Source organism: Octopus bimaculoides, chromosome 2 (genome assembly GCF_046866305.1).
Source record: "Octopus bimaculoides isolate indiv1 chromosome 2, ASM4686630v1, whole genome shotgun sequence".
Taxonomy (NCBI): Eukaryota; Metazoa; Mollusca; class Cephalopoda; order Octopoda; family Octopodidae; genus Octopus; species Octopus bimaculoides.
This window is the reverse complement of record NC_142929.1, coordinates 65,367,354-65,391,446: the sequence shown is the minus strand read 5'-3', so window position 1 is coordinate 65,391,446 and position 24,093 is coordinate 65,367,354. Positions and strand designations below refer to the sequence as shown.

The 24,093-nt window shown below is 36.9% G+C and overlaps 1 protein-coding gene across 7 annotated transcripts in view; it reads right to left on the bottom strand.

The window, feature by feature from the left end:
• The window catches only part of LOC106869829 (uncharacterized), a 140,333-nt gene extending 129,264 nt beyond the window's left edge, over positions 1-11,069 (bottom strand). For 3 of the 7 annotated variants that reach the window (XM_014915742.3, XM_014915734.3, XM_052977688.2), the window contains exon 1: positions 10,211-10,770. In XM_014915742.3, the coding sequence (XP_014771228.2) occupies positions 10,211-10,636 (426 nt within the window). In that variant the 5' untranslated portion in view covers positions 10,637-10,770. Of the gene's footprint in view, positions 1-10,210 lie in introns of all 7 variants that reach the window. The other 4 variants (XM_014915752.3, XM_089346579.1, XM_014915725.3 and 1 more) reach the window with 4 other exon arrangements.
• Between the last annotated feature and the right edge of the window lie 13,024 nt (positions 11,070-24,093).

The following is a 24,093-nucleotide window of genomic DNA, read 5'->3' as shown; positions in this document are numbered from 1 at the left end:
GTGCCAGTCTACAAATTTAATTCAATTTCGATTTCACTTGCCTCAACAGGTCTTCGCAAGCGGAGTTTAGTGTCCAATGAAGGAATGTTATGCGTAAGTGGGCTGGCTACATCCCTGGCAAAGGCCTTGGATTTTGGTCTCACTTGGCTTGCCAGGTCTTCTCACGCACAGCATATTTCCAAAGGTCTCAGTCAGAAGTCATTGCCTCGGTGAGGCCTAATGTTCGGAGGTCATGCTTCACCACCTCATCCCAGGTCTTCCCGGGCCTGCCTTTTCCATGGGTTCCCTCAACTGCTAGGGTGTGGAATTTTTTCACACAGCTATCCTCATCCATTCTCGCCACATGCCCATACCAGCGCAATCGTCTCTTTTGCACACCACAACTGATACTTCTTAGGTTCAACTTTTCTCTCAAGATAATTACACTCTGTCGGGTATGCACACTGACATTACTCATTCATTGGAGTATACTGGCTTCATTCCTTGCGAGCTTACGCATGTCCTCAGCAGTCACAGCCCATGTTTCACTGACATGTAGCATAGCTGTTCAGACACATGCGTCATACAGTCTGCCTTTTACTCTGAGAGAGACGCCCTTTGTTGCCAGCAGAGGTAAGAGCTCTCTGAACTTTGCCCAGGCTATTCTTATTCTAGCAGGCTATTCTTATTCTAGCAGGCTATTCTTATTCTAGCAGGCTATTCTTATTCTTATTCTTTCAGTGCACCCTCCCCCACTACTAACTTGGTCACCCAGATATCGGAAGCTGTCAACTACGCCCAGTTTTTCTCCCTGGAATGTGGCAGAAGTTGTTTTCTGCACATTTTCAGTGTTTATTGCACCTGAACATCTGCCACATACAAAAACTAATATTATATATATATATTTTTTTTTTTTTTAAATTTATTTTTTGCTGCAGTCTCAGCTCAGAGCTGCTGCCATGCTGATGCACCATCGTTTTGCTACACTTTTATTACTGAGATCCTCCTCCAATATGTGCCACTTGGTGAAGAATGGAGTTTGATGTAGCTACCCTCATTTGCACTTCTTGCCGTGAGGTAGGTTCATCTGGGACTCTCGACAGGAAGAGGTCCAGCTTTGATTTAAAAACGCCTACATCTTTGTGCAGGTTCCTCATGCCCTTTGGGAGAATATTAAAAAGCTGTGTGCCCCTGAAACCCAAGCTGTTGCAGTAACTGATCCTGAAGTGCGATGGTGTTGCTGGGATCTTTGACACTGTGCAGTGTCGTCCCGTTCTAGCATTGGTGTAGCTTTCAATGCCAAAATTTGGCACAATTCCTTCCAGGATATTCCAGATGTATATTACTGCATACCTCTCCCGCCTTCTCTCCAAGGAGTGTATCAGTGTAGACAAGAAGTTTAGTTTCAGGTTCGATTTCACTGCATGATCAGATAGTTATAAATGAGAATCACTGTCATACAAGCAGACTCCTTCATATTTCCAGTCTTCTGTGCAGCCATAAAAACCATGCTGAAACAGACCTCGCCTGTGTTGGTGCCACATAAAAAGCACTCAGTCAACTTTGTAAGGTGGTTGACATTAGAAAGGGCATCCAGCTGTAAAAAGCATGCCAAAATAGACGGTGAAGCATGATGCAGTTTTCTGGGTTGCCAGACCCTGTCAAACCATTTAACCCATGCCAGTATGGAAAACAGACATTAAATGATAATGATGATGGCTGATGATGGGGGAATATTATATTTGGAAACAGGTGAGGTAGAGCATCCTGCCATAGAAAAATCTGCCTCAATGAATTCTGTCTGACCCATACAAACATGGAAAAGAATACCTTAAAGCAATAACAATAAACACATATAAGTATATATGTATATCTTGTCATAAATGTATGTTAACATTAGCAAGTAAAACAGAAAAACTGGTGCTTTTTGAGCAAAGTCTCATATGATATTTGTTCTGCCTCAGTTTATAGATAGTTCCTTGTCACCTTCCCTGTCAAAAATACAGTGATAAGGCCATTGGAAACCTGCAATCAATGACACTATTATTCACCAATTCCAATATAAAATTAATTTTAATAATTAACTAAAGCACAGTCATAAAAGACAATTGCTCTATGTTATAAATGTCATCTCTGCAGTATATCAAAGTTGTTACTATTTAGCCACAGGTCAGCAGAGAATAATCCAAAGTGTTCCAAATGTGCCCATCCCATCTTTAACATTTCCTTGGGGGGGTGGGGGGGTGGGGGGGTATTATTTATTTATGTCTAAATTTTACAACTCAATTAATTACTGATTGTAGAGTGAACCCTGCTAAGTAGAATTTGAACTCAGATGCATGGGGCACCAAGCATCATTCTACAAAGTATTTAATCCAATACTCTCTGACAATTTCATTTTCAAGCATGGAGATAATGGGAAACAGCTGAATATCTTTACAAAAAAACTTCAATGTTTTTCTATATTTATTTAAGTTTTGCAGTAATACAGGCTACTATAGCCCTCTTACATAGCCTGCGTTTAGCTTTAATGACTGCATACTAGAATGAATAGGTGTTTTTTCAGTAAATCAACATTGTGTTCAATATTATAGAATTAAAAAAATAATCAAAAGTAATCAAATACACTGTATGTCTTATGATATATGTATACATGTATATTTTACATATACACATCAATATAATGCAGGATTTAGATATAGAGCAGGATGTTGTATTGCAGGCATATTCAACCAATGTCAGCAAATATGAATGTAAAGATAATGAGAGGGATGGCTGTGTGGTTAAGAATCTACTCGCAAGGTTTTAGTCAACTTGGAACTATAGTAGAAGACATTTTCCCCAAGTACCACACAGTGGGACTGAACCTGAAACTATGTGGTTGGGAAGCAAAGTTTTAACCATAATAGCCACACTCATGTCAATAGTGTACATATATAATCAAATGTGTGAGCTTGTAATATTTATGTATCTGCAATCAGGTATGTTTATGTAATCATATGCATGGCCGAGTAGTTAAACAAGTTCATTTCCTATTCGTAAGGTCCCCGGCTCAATCCAGCAGTATAGCATGTTGAGCAATTGTCTTTTGAAATAGCTTCAGGTCAACCCAAAGTATATGAGTGAAAATGGTTGGATGGAAACTGTTGGGATTGTATTTGTAATTAAAAGATCTAGCCTTGTCACATATTGTGTTATACTAACTGAGTACAGGAATTACATGAATGGTACATATGTATCGTGGAATATTCAGCCACTTGTACGTTAATTTAATAAGTTGGTAGTTCAGATTACCAACAACTGAATGCTTGTAGGTGGAACTAGTGGGGGATCTATCATTATGTGAGTGTGTATATGCAACTATGTGCAGGAGTATATCCAGTTATGAGTCTGTAATCGTGTGTGTATGTGTACATACATGCAGTATTATATAGTAGTCTTCAGTCTTCTTTCTCTATTTTAGATGTCTGAAATGTATTATTATAGAGTAAAATCAGTGTATATAAATAATGTTTATTCCCTTTGCTAATAAGGCCACTCATAAATTTATAAGAGATAGGGTTAATGTTCTGAACTTAACTCCAGTACATTACTGAAACTAATTTTATTGATCTTGCAGAGATGGAAAGTTAATATGAAGCAAGCAGGATTCAAATTCAGACTGTAGAGGGATATCATCATCAACATCATCATTTAACCCTTTAGCATTCAAATAACGCTTTCAAATATAACACTTATTTATTTACATTGTTTTGAATTTTTCCTGCATTATCCTGTAGCCTTGAGATTTCAGTCTATGTGGCTGTAGATTTTTTGGACTTACATTGTAGGGTAGATGTGAAAGGCTGGATTTGATCAGTTTGAGTATAAAACAGGGAGCCATATCTTGGCCAGATGTGGCTGGTGTAAATGCTAAAGGGTTAATATCCAGGTTTCATGCAGGCATGGGCTAGACTGTTCGAAAGACTCCAGCTAGCCCAACATCTACTTTGGCAAGGTTTCTACAGCCAGGTGGCCTTCTTAACATCAAACACATTACAGAGTGCACTAGGTGCATTTTTCATGGTAATAAGCAGCACAAGATAGGGGGGGTCACCAAGTAATACACAAGACAAAATTCCTTCCTAGAGTGAAGTGGGCAGCTAGTATTGTAGTAGGTAGCTTTGTACCAGGTGTTCAGAGTCCAAACGTAAGAATGAGGGACGGAACTGGTGTCTTGTAGAAGAGATACATAGGTACCACAGCAGGAAAGGAAAAAAAGGATGGTGGAGAAGAACTATCAGGACATACCCTCAAGGTACAAGGTGCATAGAGAGATTATAGGAAGTTGGTGGGGAACATAGTTAAATAATGATTTGGTATATTGGCAAATATGCATAAAATATTGTGTGTGAGAGAGAGAGAGAGAGAGAGAGAGAGAGAGAGAGAGAGAGAGAGAGAGAGAGAGAAGAGAGAGAGAGAGAGAGAGAGGGAGAGAGAGAGAGAGAGAGAGAGAGAGAGAGAGAGAGAGAGAGAGAGAGAGAGAGAGAGAGAGAGAGAGAGAGAGCTGATATCTAATACAGTAACATTCAGAAATTCAATGTCAATGCAGCTAACTGTATAATCCAACAACAAACTAACCAAATAATAATAACCACCTCATGCACACACACATTCAATGGGCCTTCTTTCAATTACCGTCTCACCACAGAGGAGATACATGGCTATCCCAGCTGGAAAAGGTAAGACGATAGTATTAATGAGGTATCAAGATGGACCCTCAAGGTACACAAGGGTGAATGGAGACAGGGGAACAGGTGGAAGGGATAGGGACAGAGAATCAGGTACATTTGCAAAAGTGTGATGTGATTGACAGATGGGTAGAGGTAAGGAATATAGCAATACAGAGGATGCAGAGAACAGCAAACAAGGGAGAGATCATAGTCAATGGTGAATTTAAGTTTGGGGACAAGTGAAGGAAATAAGAATTGGGCCAGGGAGGAGAAGAATATATTGGATACAAAGTGTTGCCATTCCTGTGTTATTGTCAGGGCTGGAGTTCACTCATAGTTACTGTAGGAAGTTACATGACAAATGTTGAAAAAACAAACTTTTATCTCATATAATCATTTAGTCTTCTAAAGATAGATAAGCATTGGACAAAATGCTAGAATATAGTCACATCTCCTTATTTTGACTTTGATCCTTGTTCATGTTGACTTTGCCTTTCATCCTGCCACGGGTCAATAAAATAAACCATAAAACCCAAGTACTGAGAATGACATAATTGACTAGATACTCTCCTAAATTTGTCCCGTTGTCTACAATCATCAAAACTAGTAGTTTCAGCAGTCCCATTATGAAAGAGATGTGTGGTGTTGGTTAAATGACAATTTATTAGATCAATCGCTGGAATGGCAGAGAGAGATTCAATAACCAACATGACTCATGGCCTGACATATATTGACTGGAAGGCGGCGAGCTGGCAGAAACGTAAGCATGCCGGGCGAAATGCCTAGCAGCATTTCATCTGTCTTTACGTTCTGAGTTTAAATTCTGCCGAGGTCAACTTTGCTTTCATCCTTTTGGGGGGTCGATAAATTAAGTACCAATTGCATACTGCGGTTGATCTAATCGACTGGCACCCCCTCCTCAAAAATTTCGGGCCTTGTGCCTAAAGTAGAAAAGATATATATTGAGTAGTTTTGTTTTTAATGTGTTAAGACTTCAGAGAATTAAGTATTTAAAAGTTTACTGATATACTGCAATCCAATTTAGAAGCATTTATAAGAATTTCCCCTGAACTATATATGGCATGATGCTTACAACATTAAGCTATATAGACAAATATCCTAGATTAATAGAAGCCAAAGATCATCCCACCAACACTGCTCCCACAAAAAAAAAAAAAACTGTAATAAACATAGGCGCAGGAGTGGCTGTGTGGTAAGTAGCTTGCTCATCAACCACATGGTTCCGGGTTCAGTCCACTGCGTGTCTTCTACTATAGCCTCGGGCCAACCAAAGCTTGTGAGTGGATTTGGTAGATGGAAACTGAAAGAAGCCTGTCGTATATATGTGTATATATATATATATATGTGTGTGTGTGTTTGTGCGTCTGTGTTTGTCCCCCCCAGCATTGCTTGACAACCGATGCTGGTGTGTTTACGTCCTTGTAACTTAGCGGTTCAGCAAAAGAGTCCGATATAATAAGTACTAGGCTTACAAAGAATAAGTCCTGGGGTCGATTTGCTCGACTAAAGGTGGTGCTCCGGCATGGCCACAGTCAAATGACTGAAACAAGTAAAAGAGTAAAAGAAACCTCTGTTATAAAAGAAACTTCAGTCTTGATTGGGCAGGTATGGATAAGGAGAAAGATGGCCATAGCTGGAATGACTGGATAGTCATTCCAATCCATGACCATCCTGTCTTGTATGTGTCCTTCTTTTTAAGATGATAGTGTGATTTTAGTGAATTTGGTTGTTGTGATGTTTTACTATAAGTAATTAAACCAGACCCTCTTGGTACTTGATAAATAGTAGTACATGATCATCTGAAAGCATGAAGTATCATTTAAACCAGTCCATTTCTTTAGAATCTTCTAAAAGTATATTTGGCCATAACGCTGTATTGTCCAAAACCTTGCCTTACGTGTGACAAATCTATATCATATGTACAGGCATACCTGTGTGGTTCTGTGTTCAGCTCCACTGGCACTTCAGGCAAGGGTTTTCTACTATAACCCTAGGCCGACCAAAGCCTTGTGAGTAAATTTGGTAAACAAAAACTAAAAGCTTGGTATGTATGTACGTACGTACGTGCATACGTACATGCATGAGAGAGAGTTAGTGTCTCCTTGTCTTCATATCACGTGATTGCTGTAAGAGGTTAGACGTTAGAGTGTGGAGGAAGAAGTCGCAACAGATTTGTGACTCTAGAAGAGATACATGGCTACTCGCATTAGACAAGAGTGGGTGGGAGTAATCTTTTATTGGTTCGTCATTGAAGAGCAGCCATGCTGTGGTTCCACATCCAAGCATTTGACCCGTGTTACCGATAAAATTCAATATTTTATCGGTCGCGCTTTGCTGAACTGTTAGGTAGCAGGCTACATAAGGCTGCAACACAAACACTTGTTTTTAGAAAGATGCACACACACACACACGCGAGAGTCTCATTGCAGAAAGAACTCAACACAGTCTTGTAATAGTAAAGTATAGTTAATTCTGCGTATGTAGCAACCAGAATTCCAAACTCATGTCTAACGGTTTCATGCAATAAACATTATACTGGTAGCGTGTGGAATCTAATGTGTATATAGTAACCAAGATTACAAACCCATACTTAAAGGTTTGAGTACAGCTGACAGGGCAAGGATGAATGTACGAAACCTTTACATGTAGGTTCCAATCAAGGTTAACGCATACACACACACTCACATATATACACATATGGACGTGTTTCTGTTTAAAGAATGAGTTAGGTTAAGATATTTGGAGTAACACATTCTGTGTCCTCTAAACATAATGCCGACGCAACAATAGTAAGCTAATGTACGTGAAGGTGGAAGATGTGAGAGTAGGTGTGTGTTTGTGGGCGCGCGTGCGCACGCTTTCAGTTGATCTACGAAATGGACAGGAATCGATAGATTTTGAAAAACAGATTAATGAATCAAGTCATGGCCAGAGTAAAGAAGAGTATAATAAATCATTCGTCCATAGTGAAATCAAGAGAAGGTGATAATAGTGGTGGTGAGAGGGAACAGGAGGGTCAGTGAGAGAAAGAGAAAGAAGCATATATATAATGTCCAGAATAGCCGTTAAATGTAGAAAGATCGTGTCAGAGGTAAAGGAGGGGCCGTGCAAAACAGAATGACACAAAGTGTGCATGTTAGAAAGCGTAAAAGAAAACGTGAATGAAAAAGACGGAGAGAATGAGTGAGAGAGAAAGGGTATTAGGAGGGAAGAGAAGAAAGAAGAAAATTATGTATTGGAGACGATAAAGAGAAATGAGACATAAGGAAAGCATGTGAGAAAAGGAGAGAGTGAAATATTAAAAAAAACAGGTGTATGAACGGAGAAAATTTACGCGCGTATGTGCAAACGATAGCGACACAAAACAAAGGAGAGACAAAATAGGAAGTAAAATACAAGAAAAGAAAGGGTGCAAGTGTTATCATGCATTCAACACAGCTAGAAGAATTAGTCAGTATATCGCGGGGAGAGGGGAATCAACAATCTTCAGGTTTAAAAAAAATGAAAACTAACGACAGGTTTAAACGAGTCAAAACTTGACATGGCAGATAAGCGGAGGAAGGACAAATAAATGACTAGAAATAAAACCAACACCCAAATTTAAAACTGTATTTCAATTTAATCATTTCCTTTAAAATATTTTATGAGTTCACAAACATGTCAGTGCGTATGTGTATAATGAGCTCTATGTTCGATTATTTAAATCCACGTTTGTTCTGATTATGTGCGCATATAGTATATTAATGATTGCCTCCCTATATACATACATACATACATATATATATATATATATATATATATATATATATATATGCATATATTTATATTATTATATGATTGAACGCCACGCATCCTTCTCCAAGTAAGTTTTTATCTTTTATATATATACATATATATATATATATATATATATATATATATATATATATATATATATATATATATATATATATATATATATATGTATGTATGTGTGTGTGTGAAAAGGGATGATCCCTTCTCACATGTATGTAATATAATTTTTTCTGAATTTTCAGAATTTTATTTATGCTAGGCCACTGGTTTTAAATTGGTGTTAATTAAATTAATATCCAATTTATCACCCTTATTATTTAAATTTTATAGTGCGCGATATATGAAAATATCATGTAGTTATATCTTTTTAGCACAGTGAAGTAAAAGCTTGACAACGCAGGTTGAAATAAAAATTTAAATCGTCGATTTCAAATAGTTTGATCTGATCGTATTAGCGCTTAGGTAATATTATACAGACACGTGTATTTTTAATGTAACCCTCGGGTAGACTCAGTGACAGGACTATCCTATGGATTATAGGTAGCATCAACAGAACTGTTTCCGTTTAACCAATTTCGCTTACAAGGTTTGGGAGTCAACCTGCTGCTATATAGCAAAAAAAAATTTTCCCCAAGGTACCAAGAATAGGAGACCTTACACTTACAGAATTAGTCGGGTATGCCATATATAAATAAATAAATATATATATATATATATATATATATATATATATATATATATATAGTGTGTGTGTGTGTGTGTAAAATCTTTTATTTGTTTCAGTCATTAGATTGCGGTCACGCTGGAGCACCGCACTGAAGAGTTTAATTAAACAGCAAATCTACCCATTCTATCGGATTCTTTTTGCCGAACCACTAATTACAGGGACGTAAACAAACCAACACTGGTAGTCAAACGATAGACACAAGGACACAGTATCTGGCTCTCTTTCAGCCTAGCCTCTTTATGTCATGAGAGAATGTTGTATGGGAGAATGACGTCGTGTACCAATATCGAAGGATTGTCAAAAGTCTATATATGTATTACGTAGTCGTTGGTTTATGGTCAGTAAGTTATATAATAAATAAATATATATATATATATATATATATATATATATATATATATATATTGTATTGTGGGCTTTCAATTTCTGTCTTCAGTTCCATTCACAAGGCATTGGTTGGTCCAGGGCTACAGTAGAATACACTTGCACGGTGCCACGCAGTTGGACTGAACCCGGAATTGTGAATAGGAAGTAAATTCTTACGACACAACAACACACACACACACACACACAAACATATACACACACAAACGCACGTGTATACGTGTTTCATTGTTGATAATTATTTACAGCTGTCTTTTTTTTTCTTCTCCAAGCTTTAATTCTTTTCTTCAGTAATATTCCATGTCAATAAAAAAAATAATAATAATTGGAGAAGAAATATCTCATTAGCAACGGTTATCAAATAATGTGAAATGTAAAATTATTAACAAACAGGTAGGAAGAAAATCTTGCAGGTGTTTTCACCCCCGTCCCCTTTTCTTCTCGGCTGAGAAATCTGAGACGAGAAACTGTTGCTGTGACAATTAATCTGAAAAGTGAATCTCGTAGATAGAAAGTATTTTTGATTTAGAAGTCTTGCTTTGGGGGGGGGGGTTAAGGGTTATAATAAAGAAGAAAGAAAACCGATACCAACCTCAGTAGAAGGTAGATGGACCACACCTGTGCTCCGACGTTTCTCGCGGAGTTTCCTTTTATCCTTTGGCGGTTTCCCTTTATGTAAATGATTTGGCCGAGTGCGTTTGTCTTTAGCCCTGGATGATGCGGCCCGGGTGGGAGATTCATGGTCAACTCCCCCGATGGTAGTAGTTGTACTGCTAGTAGCCGGAGACCCCATGACACGATTTACTCCTTCCAAATCGTCACCGACCGTACCGGAATAGTGGTCTGTGCGGTCTCCATTCTGATCCCTAAGCGTGTCGACGGAATGGTCACCGATTCCTTCTTTGTCTCCTTTGTTGGCTGCGACCCTTGGCCGACTCATACGCACCTTATACCTTCGGTTGCTAATATCAATGTCCTCTCTGTCTAAGCTTTCCTGACTAACTGAGCTAGACGCCATGATTGTAAAAAGAGTATATATAAATATATATAATGAATTAATGTGTATATATATATATATGTATTATATATATACACACACACACGCACGCAATGTTATCCCTCCAGTTTCGAGTAAATAATCAATCACCTAAGAAATCATTAACAATTTGTTATCCTTCCTTCGTTTTGTTTCCTTTTTAATAACTGTAATTTCTACCATAAAGTCCAGCTTTTATATGGTGAACAGCGGTTGAAGTTTTTGTTTTTCTTCGGGTGAGAGGGTCAGCAAACCTTCAACTAGACAGTTCTCTTCTAACAAGACCGACTCGAATTTAAAACGGATTACTGTGCTTCGCTTTCCACTCTTGGCTGCTGTTATCTCTCTTACTGGTGTCGTCACTACTAGTCTCTCTTTGTATATCCTCTCTCTCTCTTTCCCTCCCTCTCTCTCACACACTGTCTCGGATGGCAAGGCTGACAATAGAGAAACAGGTGAAGAAGGCAGTAGCAAGAGGAAGGTAACATGAAAATCTCAATCTCTCTTTCTCTCTTTCCTTCTCTCTCTCACATACGGTATTGCTGCTAACATGAAATACACATTATACCGACAGGTCACATACAACCTATCCATTCATTTACTCTTCCTCTCTTCATTGATCTATCTATGTATCCCTCTGCCCGATACTCTTCGTCTACTTTATGTATCAATCTTTTTGTTTTGAGCCATATATCTATTTAGCTATATATCTTCTATTTTCTCTCACTCCCTGTCTTTCTTTTTCTCTTCCTCGCTTCTCTCTCTCTTTCCCCTTTTCTCTTTTCCCCTCTCTCACTTTCCCCCCTCTCTCTCTCTTACTACACCCGTATATCTAAACACCTTCCTTCGATTCTCCTAAGTAATCACTCACTGTTTTAAAGACGAAACATTCACCTCTAAGCTACCGCTGCCTGCCACTATCAACTAGCAGCTACGAACGCAATTCATTCACGAAACGATAGAGAAAGAAAAGAAAAGAAGGAAGGAAGCCGTTTTCATTGATAACTAGGAATTGATTTTGGTTCCACACCCACTTCAAAATATAGCAAATGATATTGGGGCAAATTTTCGATTCTGACAAAGAAGCAACAGCTTACGCACACTCATCCATCCATCCTTTCCATCCAATGGATAGAAAGTGAAAATGGATGAATATAAATAGCAGAACCAAGAAGTCAGAGAGAGAGAGAGTTTATGTGCGTGTGTGCGCTCGTGCGAATCGATGTTCAAAATTCTTTACGCGAAACATGTACGTGTAAAAAGAAAATCTTGTTGGTTTTTCTTTTTTTTTTTTCCTCAATCGGGATTGTTAGGTCCCTCGTGGTTACTCCGATACACGCTTAGCTCAATCTGACCATTCTGTTTGATGTGTCATCATCGCAAAGACATATTCACCTATCGATGCAATTTAGAAATTTTGAGATACAACGTGTAGTATAAGACAAGGTCAGTGGGAGTTATACTTCCACGTCATACTTGTTTCTAACTGCAATACACACACACACACACATAGGTTATATTCTATTAAGAACGTAGTAGAGTACAGTATAAAGCTCGTCCACCTTCAGATTTCACCCAATGCTATCCAACAGTAGTTTTATACTACTGAAGCCGAAAATTTCAGTTTCCGGAACACAGAAACAATATTTATACATCGCCTGATGAAACACAAGAACTCATAACGCAGGGAAACGGTTACATAACCAAATACCTGCGGACCTGGAGGACTAAGGTTGCATAGAAACAATTGTGGTGATTACAAATAAATGTTCATCGTATTCCTTCTCGTTGACTACAACTTATTCGATTACACACACACACATCTGCTAAAATGAATTCACAAACATAGCATCCAAAAGTACATCTTTTATCCTCTGATGAGCTTATGCTCATGTCGCATAAATCTAAATTTAATGTTTATTGAGTATTAATAGAAACGGCTGTAAGTGAAGATGAACAATTTTCTGTTAATAATAAATAATTATTAACTTCCCAATTTCCATTTTCTTCTTTTAAATATATATATATATATATATATATATATATATATATATATATATATATATATATATATATATATATATATATATATATATATATATATATATATATATATATATATATATATATATTGTAATGTTAAGAAGTGTTTCACACTCCGATCACGTTGATAGAGGGAAGCTAAAACTAAAATAGCAGATGTAGGAGAACTGTAGTAAGAGGTTTTGCTTTCCAGTCGCTGGTATTTTAATCAAAATTTTTATTGTAAAATATATTTCTCTCTCTCTCCCTCTCTTCCTTTCTCTCAGACATACGCACGCACACACACTCATGAAATTAAATATCAAACTCCTCAAAATATTATCGTTCACTTAACATCTATATTGTATAAATATATATATATATATATATATATAAACAAGCGTTCTAACGGTCACTTGGCCATGTAACATCTTAGCTCGTAAGTTACCTCATCATTTCGCATTTGTCTTGCTTTTATATGTTGATTCCCTGAAGATGAATATATGTGGAATTCCAGCAGCTCTTACTTCTTTGGAGGAGAGGTCACATATATTTTGAAACATGTGTAGGAATTAAAGGAACTTTTATTTATATGCATTTTGCTCCATTTATTGTTATTATTCATATATATATATATATATATATATATATATATATATATATATATATATATATATATATATATATATATGCATACATACATGCATACATATATTTAAATATATAAACATACATGCATGCATATACATAAACACACATACACACGTATCAAAAATTTAACAACACAAAAGGAAATATTACAATATATATATATTCTTTCTTTCGTGTTAATTCGTTTTCCATGATCGCCCTTCCTGACACTAACCCTTATACTTCACACATCTTCCCAACGTCAAGCTGTCGACAACACCGATTTCACCAATCTTTCTCTGAAATGTAAACAAGTATGCACGCGCGCATACATACATATATGTATGAGTACACACATGGATGAGCACCTTGGGCAAACGTCTTCTACAATAGCCCAGAGCCGATCAAAGCCTTGTGTGTAGATTTGGTAAACGGAAACTGAAAGGAGCCTAAATATGTATGTGTGCGTGCGTGTATGCGTGTTTGTTTTATTGTTTCCTTGCCTTGACATCTCGTGATAGTTGTAAGCAAGCGGTATCGTTTGTATCCAGTCTTACACGAAAACATGTCTGGTCATGGTGAAATATTACCCTACTTGAAAACAGGTGCGGGTTGGCGACAGGAAGGACATCCAACTGTATAAAGTCTGTCTAACCCATGTAACTATAGAAAACTGGATGTTTCACACACACGCACACAAAAACGTATGTGTATGTATGTGAGTGTGTGTGCTTTAGTTCTGTATATGTACATCAATGGTTTCTCCCATAATTTTGATGCTCCATTTTCTATCATTAGTAAAGTAGTCCCCATGTTTGATGATATGGGTATGTTAGTTAACATATGTTCTATTTAATACAATCATTATCTGATATGGAACTCAGTGGATAGATATATTTATTGTACAAAAAGCCGGCAGTTGTCAATTTTTGTTATAATAAACACATACATATACGTACGTGAATGTGTGTACGTGCGCTCAACACTAGCCAATACATGGGACGGTAAGTAAAGCGGCGAGCTGACAGAATCGTTACCGCGCTGGACAAAATACTTGGCGACATTTCATCCGTTTTATTTTCTGTGTTTAAATGCTGCCCAGGTCGACTTTGTCTTTCGTCCTTTTGGAGCCGATAAAATAAGTACCAGTTGGATACTGATGTCGATGTAATCGACTTATCCCCGTCTCTGCCCAGATTGCTGGCCTTGTGATAAAATTTGAAACCAATGCATACATACATTTCTTAAAAATATAAGCGCATTATTTTATTTTCAGATTGTAGTTTATGAGTGCATATATCTGTGTGTGTGTGTGTGTGTGTGTGAAGTATGCATACTGATATACGTGATTATACTAATATGAACATCCATGAATAAGTACAATTTTATTTTTATGAGTATGTTGACGACGTGCGTGCGTGCGTGCGTGTGTGTTTTGATGTATACGTATGTCAAACATTATTAACCGTTATAATATCCACAATCAACAAAACAAGCAGAGATCGCGTATCCGTTAGCAGGTTTGTTGTATTGGCAGAAGATGCGTAGCGGAATGGAGAAAAAAGAGAAGGTTAGACATACTGATGGACGGAGAGAGGGGAAAGAGAGAGAGAGTATGTGTGTGTGTGTGTGAGAGAGAGAGGGGGGGGAAGAGAGTATGTGTGAGAGAGAGAGTGTGAGCGGGAGAGAAAGAATGAAAGAAAGGAAGGAAGAGAAAAAGAAAGAAAGGAAATGAAGAATGGAAAAGTTGTACTAAACGTGACATGATTGAATCGAGCACCTGAGTCGTGTAAACGTTCAATGGGTGGAGTGGTGCCTCCTCGCTCAGACAACCTCACCTGCTTCCATGACATCAGAATTACGTCACCTGAGCAACACGTGCTAATTAACATAGAGCAACTCGATCAGTTTTTAAAGCACATTGAAAACATTATCACAGGAAATGTTACTATATATATACCATATATATACCATATTTTCTTTAAAAAAACATTTTTATTTTTAATTTCATGACTTAAACCGAAGAACCTTGGATGGATACGAATTTAGAATTTTAATTTTCCGAGACAATTTTTACCAGCAGTCTTTTTTGTTTGTTTGTTTTTTCATATTAATAATACGGATAATTTTTTTTTTTTTTTCATATTTCATATTGCTGAAATATGAAGCATATATGTGAGGGAGAAGTAACGTGGAGAACTGAAATTCAGTACTATTTTCTGACTTTATTGATCAGGAAATATTTTCTTTTTTCCGTCGATTCGATTCCAGTCTTTTTCTTTTCAATGCGATTTTCCAACACCTCAGCCCACCTCACACCATCTCTCTCTCCTATTTCTCTCTCTCTCTCTCTCTCTCACACATACTCGCTATCCGTCTCTCTCTCGCTCGCTATCAATCTCTCTCTTTCTATATCTATCTATCTCAATTTACGAAAATATCTCATATTTTTCAATTCAAAATTTCAAACGAAAAACTTGCAAGTCAAAAAATTAGAACTTGAAGTTCACATTCGTGATTAGCGCTCATTTTTGTTGAAAAATTTCTCTTTCTTTTTTATTTTAATAGATTTTTCGCTTTTTTTTTTCTTTTGTATTTGTCTACACTTTTCTATCTTGTTATTTCAATCAATAAAATTATGAATCCTCTCCTTAAATGCAAATTCTGTTTTCGACACCCTGCTATTTTTATCTTCCTTATTTAGAACTATATATTTTGTTCGTTTCCTATATGTTGTATCCTTGATTTCATATATAGTAAGACTTTTACAAGTTAGGATTAAGACAGAAGGAAGAGAGCAGATACTCTTACTGGAATCGAACGTCTCCGTTGTATGTCGAGTGACTGTGTTACCCAAGTAACAGTAAATTTAATGTCCTATTCACTGCTATGGACTTTTACTGAATAAACTAACAACTTCCTTTGTATCACATTAATATAACGGATGATTTCTTAGTCACTCAATCATAAACAGACAGACTGTTAAAAAAAAATGAAATTTAAGAACGCCGTCTAGATTACGCAGATTTCAACTGATAGTAGCTGAGACACCAACTTTCTACATTAATAACTCTCCAACCCATGCTAGCATGGAACATAGACGTTAAGTGAAATGTTAAAAGAAAGTTTTCAACTCATATATGTATATAAAGTAACTACACATAATTCCAAAACACGTTTTATCTAGCTCATTTCGTAACCAAAAAAACAGGTACAGATTATAAACAATGAAAGGTAGTAGACAGATTGTAGAGAGCCAATCCGATGATAAATCTGACAAGTTTGCATGAATCCTGGTTCATCTTGTGGCTCCAAATGATGTCATCTGTAGTGCAGCGTTGTATTGTCTAATTTGTATTGGAAGTGCTTGGAATCTTGGTCAGTTGATGACAACAGTTTCTTCAATGGCTCTGGAGGTTGGGGGATTGCAGGAAGTTTAACCTTTCTACCACTGCAGCACAGTAAAGGTGTCTCTCCAGGCCGCTTCCTTGCTTTACAATGTATGCACTCAGTTGTCATTGCACCAATGGAAACTCTAGTGTCATCTGCATAATGAACTGCTGGATCATAATTGAAAGCTGTTTCATAGAAGTTGCTTCTCTGAGTTGTTGCGACTGCTCTTCGTTCTGCAGTGGAGATCTTATTCCTTGTCAGCTGTGCATAGCTCTGTTCATCACTTTGAGATGCTCTGGCTTTTGTAGTGTACAGTCTGTTCATTTCTTGGCGTGCTTCCCTTTCTGCAGCTATCTCTCTTTTCCCGGACAAAGACATTCTTTTGGCTGACCTTGACATTGCAGACAAATTTTGTACTTTCCTTCTAGGTATGGTTATATACGTATACAGAAATACACTGGTACAGAAGATAGTAAACAATGAAAATAACTAGGTAACGGAAATTATGTTTCTTAATACGACGAGCAGAAATTAAATGAGAAATTTTTATGGAAAATAAAGAATTGTACGGGTTGAAGAGAAATTTGTCACTCAGTGAACCAAAGAGCCAGTATCGAAGGAAGCAGAAAAAAAAACCCCATCAACAACCGTTGCAAAAATAAATAAGACATTTTTAGGGAAATTAACTAAGTGTATGGATTTAAGTCAAATTTTTGAAGTTATTTCTGTCAGTAGATTATGAACTTACTTTTATCAGTAATTCCGTCAAGAAAAAAAAAAAAAAAAACACAAAAACATTGCAAAAGTAAATAAGAAATTTGTAGGAAAATTTAACGAAGTGTACGGATTGAAGTGCAATTATGAGGTTATTTGTGTCAGTAAATTATGAAATTACTTTCATCAGCAATTATGAACATCTTTCTGTCAGTAATTTGTCGTTGTTGCTTGTAAATAGCGATTGAAAACTTACAGTGAAAACAATAGCAATTGAACTTAAAGTAAAAGAATGGCGTCTGAAAAATTAAAGTGAAAGAATAGTCTGAAAAATGAAAGTGAAAACAATAAAGAGTGAGTGAGATATAGGGAGAGAGAGAGAGAGAGAGCGATAGATAGATAGATAGATATAGTTACTTCACTGACGCTAGAAAACCGGAAGTAAATATTTGTTTTCAAACTTTCAAAGACATGAATTTAATATAAAAAGTAATATTTCTTTTTTAATTTTCAATAAAAAAAAATTAAATGAAGAGTCTAACATGTGTCCGAGGTCAAATTATTCATGCATTACAAGTATGGAAACAATTGGTGAAGCCGTTTTCGCTTTTCATGAAAAGCGAATACACACACATCTCTATTTTATATATTAGATATAGTTAAGTGCTAGTTACCATACTTAGGTTAGTGAGCCGAAATAATTAAAGTCGTTTTAAATTATGAAGGCAATGAAAATTTCTCTGAAAAAGGGACAATGTAGAGAATGTTCGAAATTGTAATTGGCAGAAAATTAAATGGAGTTATGCAACGGAGGAGGAGATGTGTATGAATCTTTGCCAGCTATCTATGGTGACTACTCCAAATATGTTTCTGTGTTATTAGACCTCCTCATTATAACCGTAATGAGAAAAACTTTATTAGCGTTAATGAAGATTATTCTCTAAAGTAGTAAGGGAAAGAACTCCCCAAATTTTAAGTGACTTACAGATCTCAAGACCTCAGAACAGATACACGCAAATTTAGATAAGATTGCAATATTTCCTAAGTGTGCTTTCTGTTTGAAAATATTTAGTGAAGTGCATGTTGCGATATTTAAACTGATAAGCTAAGAATGATTATTTATCTTCAGATTAGTACTTAAGATATCGTACAGGAATTTGTTTCTTGTTATCAAACTATATAACCTTCCGTCTGATTTCTTGATGAAATCCTTCGGTTCTGAATAAAAACAGTTTCTAATATTATGTTCTTTGCAGCATGACAATATTTTTGGAAGATTTCACATTTTCTTTTCTATTTCCCCATCCCATTCTCTTGTGATTTATACTTAGGGTAGAACAGAGTGCTCGACATAAAGAATCTAGCTTGTCTGAAGATTCCTGATCCGTGATGAAACCGCTAGTCCTCTGTATTGAACTTTCTAGTCCTCTTACTTATATCTTCAAAATAGCTTTAATGTGTCGTAATAAGGTTTTTTTTTCTTTTCAAATACGATACGAATACGTTTGAATCGGATTATTGATGTTATTGACGTAATTTATCATATGTTCTCACAGTGCTTCACTGCTTCTCTTTTGTTCATCAGTAATGGGATTGATTGTGAGTTGCTAATGGACTTTAATTAAGGTAATTGAGTCAGTAATTTTACAGTCTAACGCATATTAATAATTTGCTGAATATCATTTCCTAGCTCCTAACGCTATATCTGGTATTAACTTACCTGGCAAGTGGTGTCGATTCAATGAGGATTTTATATAGTTTTTAACGTCTATCGAGAAGGATGGATCAACTGGTAAAATCCATTCATCCATCCATCCACATTTTCCTGGGAGGGTAGGTGAGGGAAGAGTATACAGGTACATAGAGTCCTGTCAGAAGCAAACGTCATTAGACTTACTACTACTACTACTGCTACTACTACTACTGCTGCTGCTGCTGCTACTACTACTACTACTACTACTACTACTACTTCTTCTTCTTCTTCTTCTTCTTCTTCTTCTTCTTCTTCTTCTTCTTCTTCTTCTTCTTCTTCTACGGACGATTGTGAAGGAGGTGAACAAATTTTTTGACAACGTCACATATGAGGAAAGCCATAGTAAAAATGTATGGTTATCATAGAGAACTCTGGCAATTTCTGGGGACCTAGAAATGATCTCTATGCTGCTAAAATGGTAGAAATACTGATGAATATTTCATGGAACTGAAAAAATAAGTAGGTATGTGTGTGTTTCACGATTTCATTATCAGTTTGGTGTTGTATACATTGTTCCTTGATCTTCAAAAACTGAAGGAAACTGGTCATTTTAATTCAGCTAAAGTTGTGGTCATTATACAAAGAGTTGCAGGAACTGCTCATACTGTTGAGTGTATCTATACTCATTAAACATTTTAAAAATAAAAACTGGCAGCGAAGCATAAACGAGCAAAAAATACGGAGGTAGTCACTAATTTGTATTTCAGTTTTATCATCTACACCAGGAGTTTTCAAACTGTGGTCCGCAAGGACAAGACGGGGGTGGGGGGCAATTTGATTTTATATGTGTTTTTTAATCAAAATCTTTTAATTGACAATAAACCTATTTGTTAAATACTGTTAAATAAATAAATGTAAAAATATATGTTAATTTAAGCAAATATTTATTTTTAAATTTAATAAGCGTTTATAAGGGGGTCCCTAAGGTAAAGCCTGAAATATAAAGGGGTCCGCAAGTCAAAAAGTTTGAAAACCCTTGATCTACACGACAGAGTGATATAAATGTGATAAGTCAGGCCTTATTGCAAAAGTATGTGAGTTTAAAACAGCTGGTTCTCCAAAACCAAAACATAAAACTGACAATTTAATTATCCAAAGAAAATAGATAGTCGTTGGTATCCAGGGATATGTGCATTATCAAATGAAAAGAATAAACATGAAATACTGTGAGATACAGGTGCTCAATGCAATGTCTTGCAATTGAGTGTTACTGAGAAAGCATCCTGAAGTTATTACCAATACGCAAGAAGCACAACGCTTCCATTTCAGGTCATATAATGCCATCAGTGGGAGAAGTAACTACCAGTGCAACTCACAGAGGTTGCACTATTTATATATGATTGACTCTGTTAAATAAATAGGTAAATAAAACGGAGATTAGAGGTGAAAAATGAGTAAAAATTGTGTGAATCTGCGAAAGAAGCTTGCTTCCCAACCACATGGTTGTGAGTGGATTTGGTAGACGGAAACTGAAAGAAGCCCTGTGTGTGTGTGTCTTTGTGTCTGTGTTTGTCTCCCACCACTGCTTGACAACCAGTGTTGGTGTGTTTATGTCCCCATAACCTAACGGTTCGGCAAAAGAAACTGATAGAATAAGTACCAGGTTTAACAAAGAAATAAGTACGGGGGTGGCGATTTATTCAACTCAATGAGTAAAAGATGAACGATATCTTCGCAGTTTACAGTATTCTAGAAAATCAATACACATAAACTTGTACAAATACTAAAATAACAGCGGTTATACATTCTCCAAGAAGGATTTCAATGACCTTGAGCAACGATTTAAAATCGATGGAGTTGGATGATGTTATATACAGTCGACGAACAAACTGACTGAGTTAATAGTTTGATGGCTTTGAAGAAACATGTTAATAAAGTGCATTTATGTAAGAGCAGTTACAGCCAGAATGCATCAAAGTATTTCATAGTATTGGATGTTGAGAAAGGCCTTTGGAAAATAAAGCTTCCAAAGAGACTAACAAACTGACCACATTCAACTATCCTGTTGGCAAATTTACTTTCAGTTGACTTCCTCTGCGAGTAAAATCTAAAGTATTTCAAGTCGCTATGACATTTGTCTGAAGTTTTAGAGAGCGTGTTTGTGGTTATCTACGATATATATTGCAAGCTACATAGATAGAGATCCGAAACAGAATTCAATGAAAACTCACTTTTGACCAAGTAAAATACATTGGGCAACTACGAACTAAAGAAGGAAAATACTCGATAAAAATACTCCAGATAAAAAGTCATCTGTTTATGATTTACGAGTGTGGGCTGAAAAGTTCTTAGGCTAACTTTGAAGAAGTGATGCTATAACTGTGAAATCTTGCAGGCATTAATTTCAACCTTTCTTATGAATAACTGCATTGTTTCTTTCCAAGTAATCTCACATCTCACTCTTCAAAGAAAATTTCAAAGGTAACTAGTAGCGACTTCTCTTGAAAATGGAAAAATTTTGCATCGTGGTGTTAACAAGTACCTGCAGAAAATGGGTTTAGCCCCCAACGACATTCATACTGACGTTGTTGTTACTTCAGCTTTATCAACAATGCAATACATAGAATATAAATAACTATAGTAAGAAATGAATGCCTACACGAATCATTATCATACGACTACTCTTTTTTACTCTTTTACTTGTTTCAGTCTTTTGACTGTGGCCATACTGGAGCACCGCCTTTAGTCGAGCAAATCGACCCCAGGACTTATTCTTTAGAAGCCTAGTACTTATTCTATCGGTCTATTTTGCCGAACCGCTAAGTTACGGGGACATAAACACACCAGCATCGGTTGTCAAGCGATGTTGGGGGGACAAACACAGACACACATACATATATATATATATATATATATATATATATATATATATATACATATATATATACGACGGGCTTCTTTCAGTTTCCGTCTACCAAATCCACTCACAAGGCTTTGGTCGGCCCGAGGCTATAGTAGAAGACACTTGCCCAAGATGCCACGCAGTGGGACTGAACCCGGAACCATGTGGTTGGTAAGCGAGCTACTTACCACACAGCCACTCCCACGCCTACGACTGATACATTTTTATGCGGAATGACAAGGAAGATAATAAGGGTCATATGGACATATTCTGATACTTTGGAGAAGGTGTATGCAGTGCAGTACTGGAGACGTCAGTATATCAGTAGGTTCTAATGTAAATGGAGGTGTTAGATTATTGGAAAGATTGGTGAAGATTATAATTGGGATAAAGTAACTCGAGAGTGTTAATCTACCAAAGAGGGTGCATATACAGTTTAAAATATCCTATTTGTTTTTTAGATCTTGTGATGGTAAGAGATTCTTTCTGAATGTAGGGGTAGGATGGTTGTGTAGTAACGCCTGTGCATGCGTAGTCTTACGCATGCGTAAAATTAAACAAGCAAGCGTTTCCCGCTCAATTCATTCTCTTTCACGCTGGCCAGCGATTGAGCAAGGACGTGTGTTTAAAGCTGTCTCTACATCTTTCGGTCTTATACTCGACAGCTCGTTATTCTCACCTCTAAAGATGTATAACTAAAAGATATGTATGTTTATCACCTAAATAAATGTTGTTTGAGTTGTTTAGTCTGGAGTTCAGCGTTCCGTCAATTTCTTCAATTTTATAGTAGAAAGTCAGGTATACAATCTAAAGATGTATAACCCACTTTCTATTAAAGTGGTGACCCCCGACGAAGAAAAAACGCAGCATGAACTACGGATTACCAACTTATAACTGGTGAACCTCGACTAAAGAACAAATACGGCCATGGAGACTGACTCATTACCAACATCTCCAAACATAGTCAACACGACTCAACAAGCGCGGTTTTTATTCTCGTCTCTGTTAGAGTGGATTTTTTCCACTCACGAAAAACAGACAGGATTTACGGCCTGCTTTTTATGTTTGTATATGTCGCATTTCACACTCTCACATTACACATACATCTTTTATGCCACACAGTAACTCTTGTTGTTCATTTCGCACGGTCGTTCTTTCATCTTGGGTTAAGAAAATTTTTTCTTCGAGGTTTTCGCTAATGGTCGTGCAGAAATTGTGTCTGTCGATCGTTCTGTAAAAGCGTACCTCTTCAAACACTCATCACCAAACAGCCTTTTCGCCACCAGCGTCGTGCGCCAACCAAGATTACCACCGTGACGACAACAATTACTACTATCAATTACAAGCATTCCCCCCGACGTCGCCAAGTTTCAACTGAATCATTACCACTGTCAACATCAATACCACCACACATACAGAACACAGCTATAGCAGTTCCTGCGCCGACGTTTTCATCAATGTACTCTATCTCGGTGTTTTGGGATTTTTCGCAGTCTATACTACAGACACTTTCACTTGTTCTGTGTTTTTTTTTCTCACACACACACTTGTGCACTCATACATTTTCTTTCCTTTCAGGGAAAACAAACTCTCAGACTTTTACATCTCGTGATTCCAGTTTCCTGGACAGTTGTCATCACGGTTGTTTTGTCATTTCATTTATACATTGCATGTTCTGTGTTTTTTCTCACACACACACTTGTGCACTCATACATTTTCTTTCCTTTCAGGGAAAACAAACTCTCAGACTTTTACATCGCGTGATTCCAGTATTCCTGGACAGTTGTCATCACGGTTGTTTTGTCATTGTCATTTCATTTATACGTTGCATGCATGTATTTCACAAGTGTACATTTCATTTCTTTGAATTTTCTTTGTGTGTGTTTGTACCACATCTTGTGGGTGGTTTTTCAGTGGCTATCCTGCCTCAGGCGTTCTAACAGATTTTATTTATCGTGCGTTTCCGCTCTGGCGAGGGAGCTCTGTAGTAACGCCTGCGCATGCGTAAAATTAAACAAGCAAGCGTTTCCCGCTCAATTCATTCTCTTTCACGCTGGCCAGCGATTGAGCAAGGACGTGTGTTTA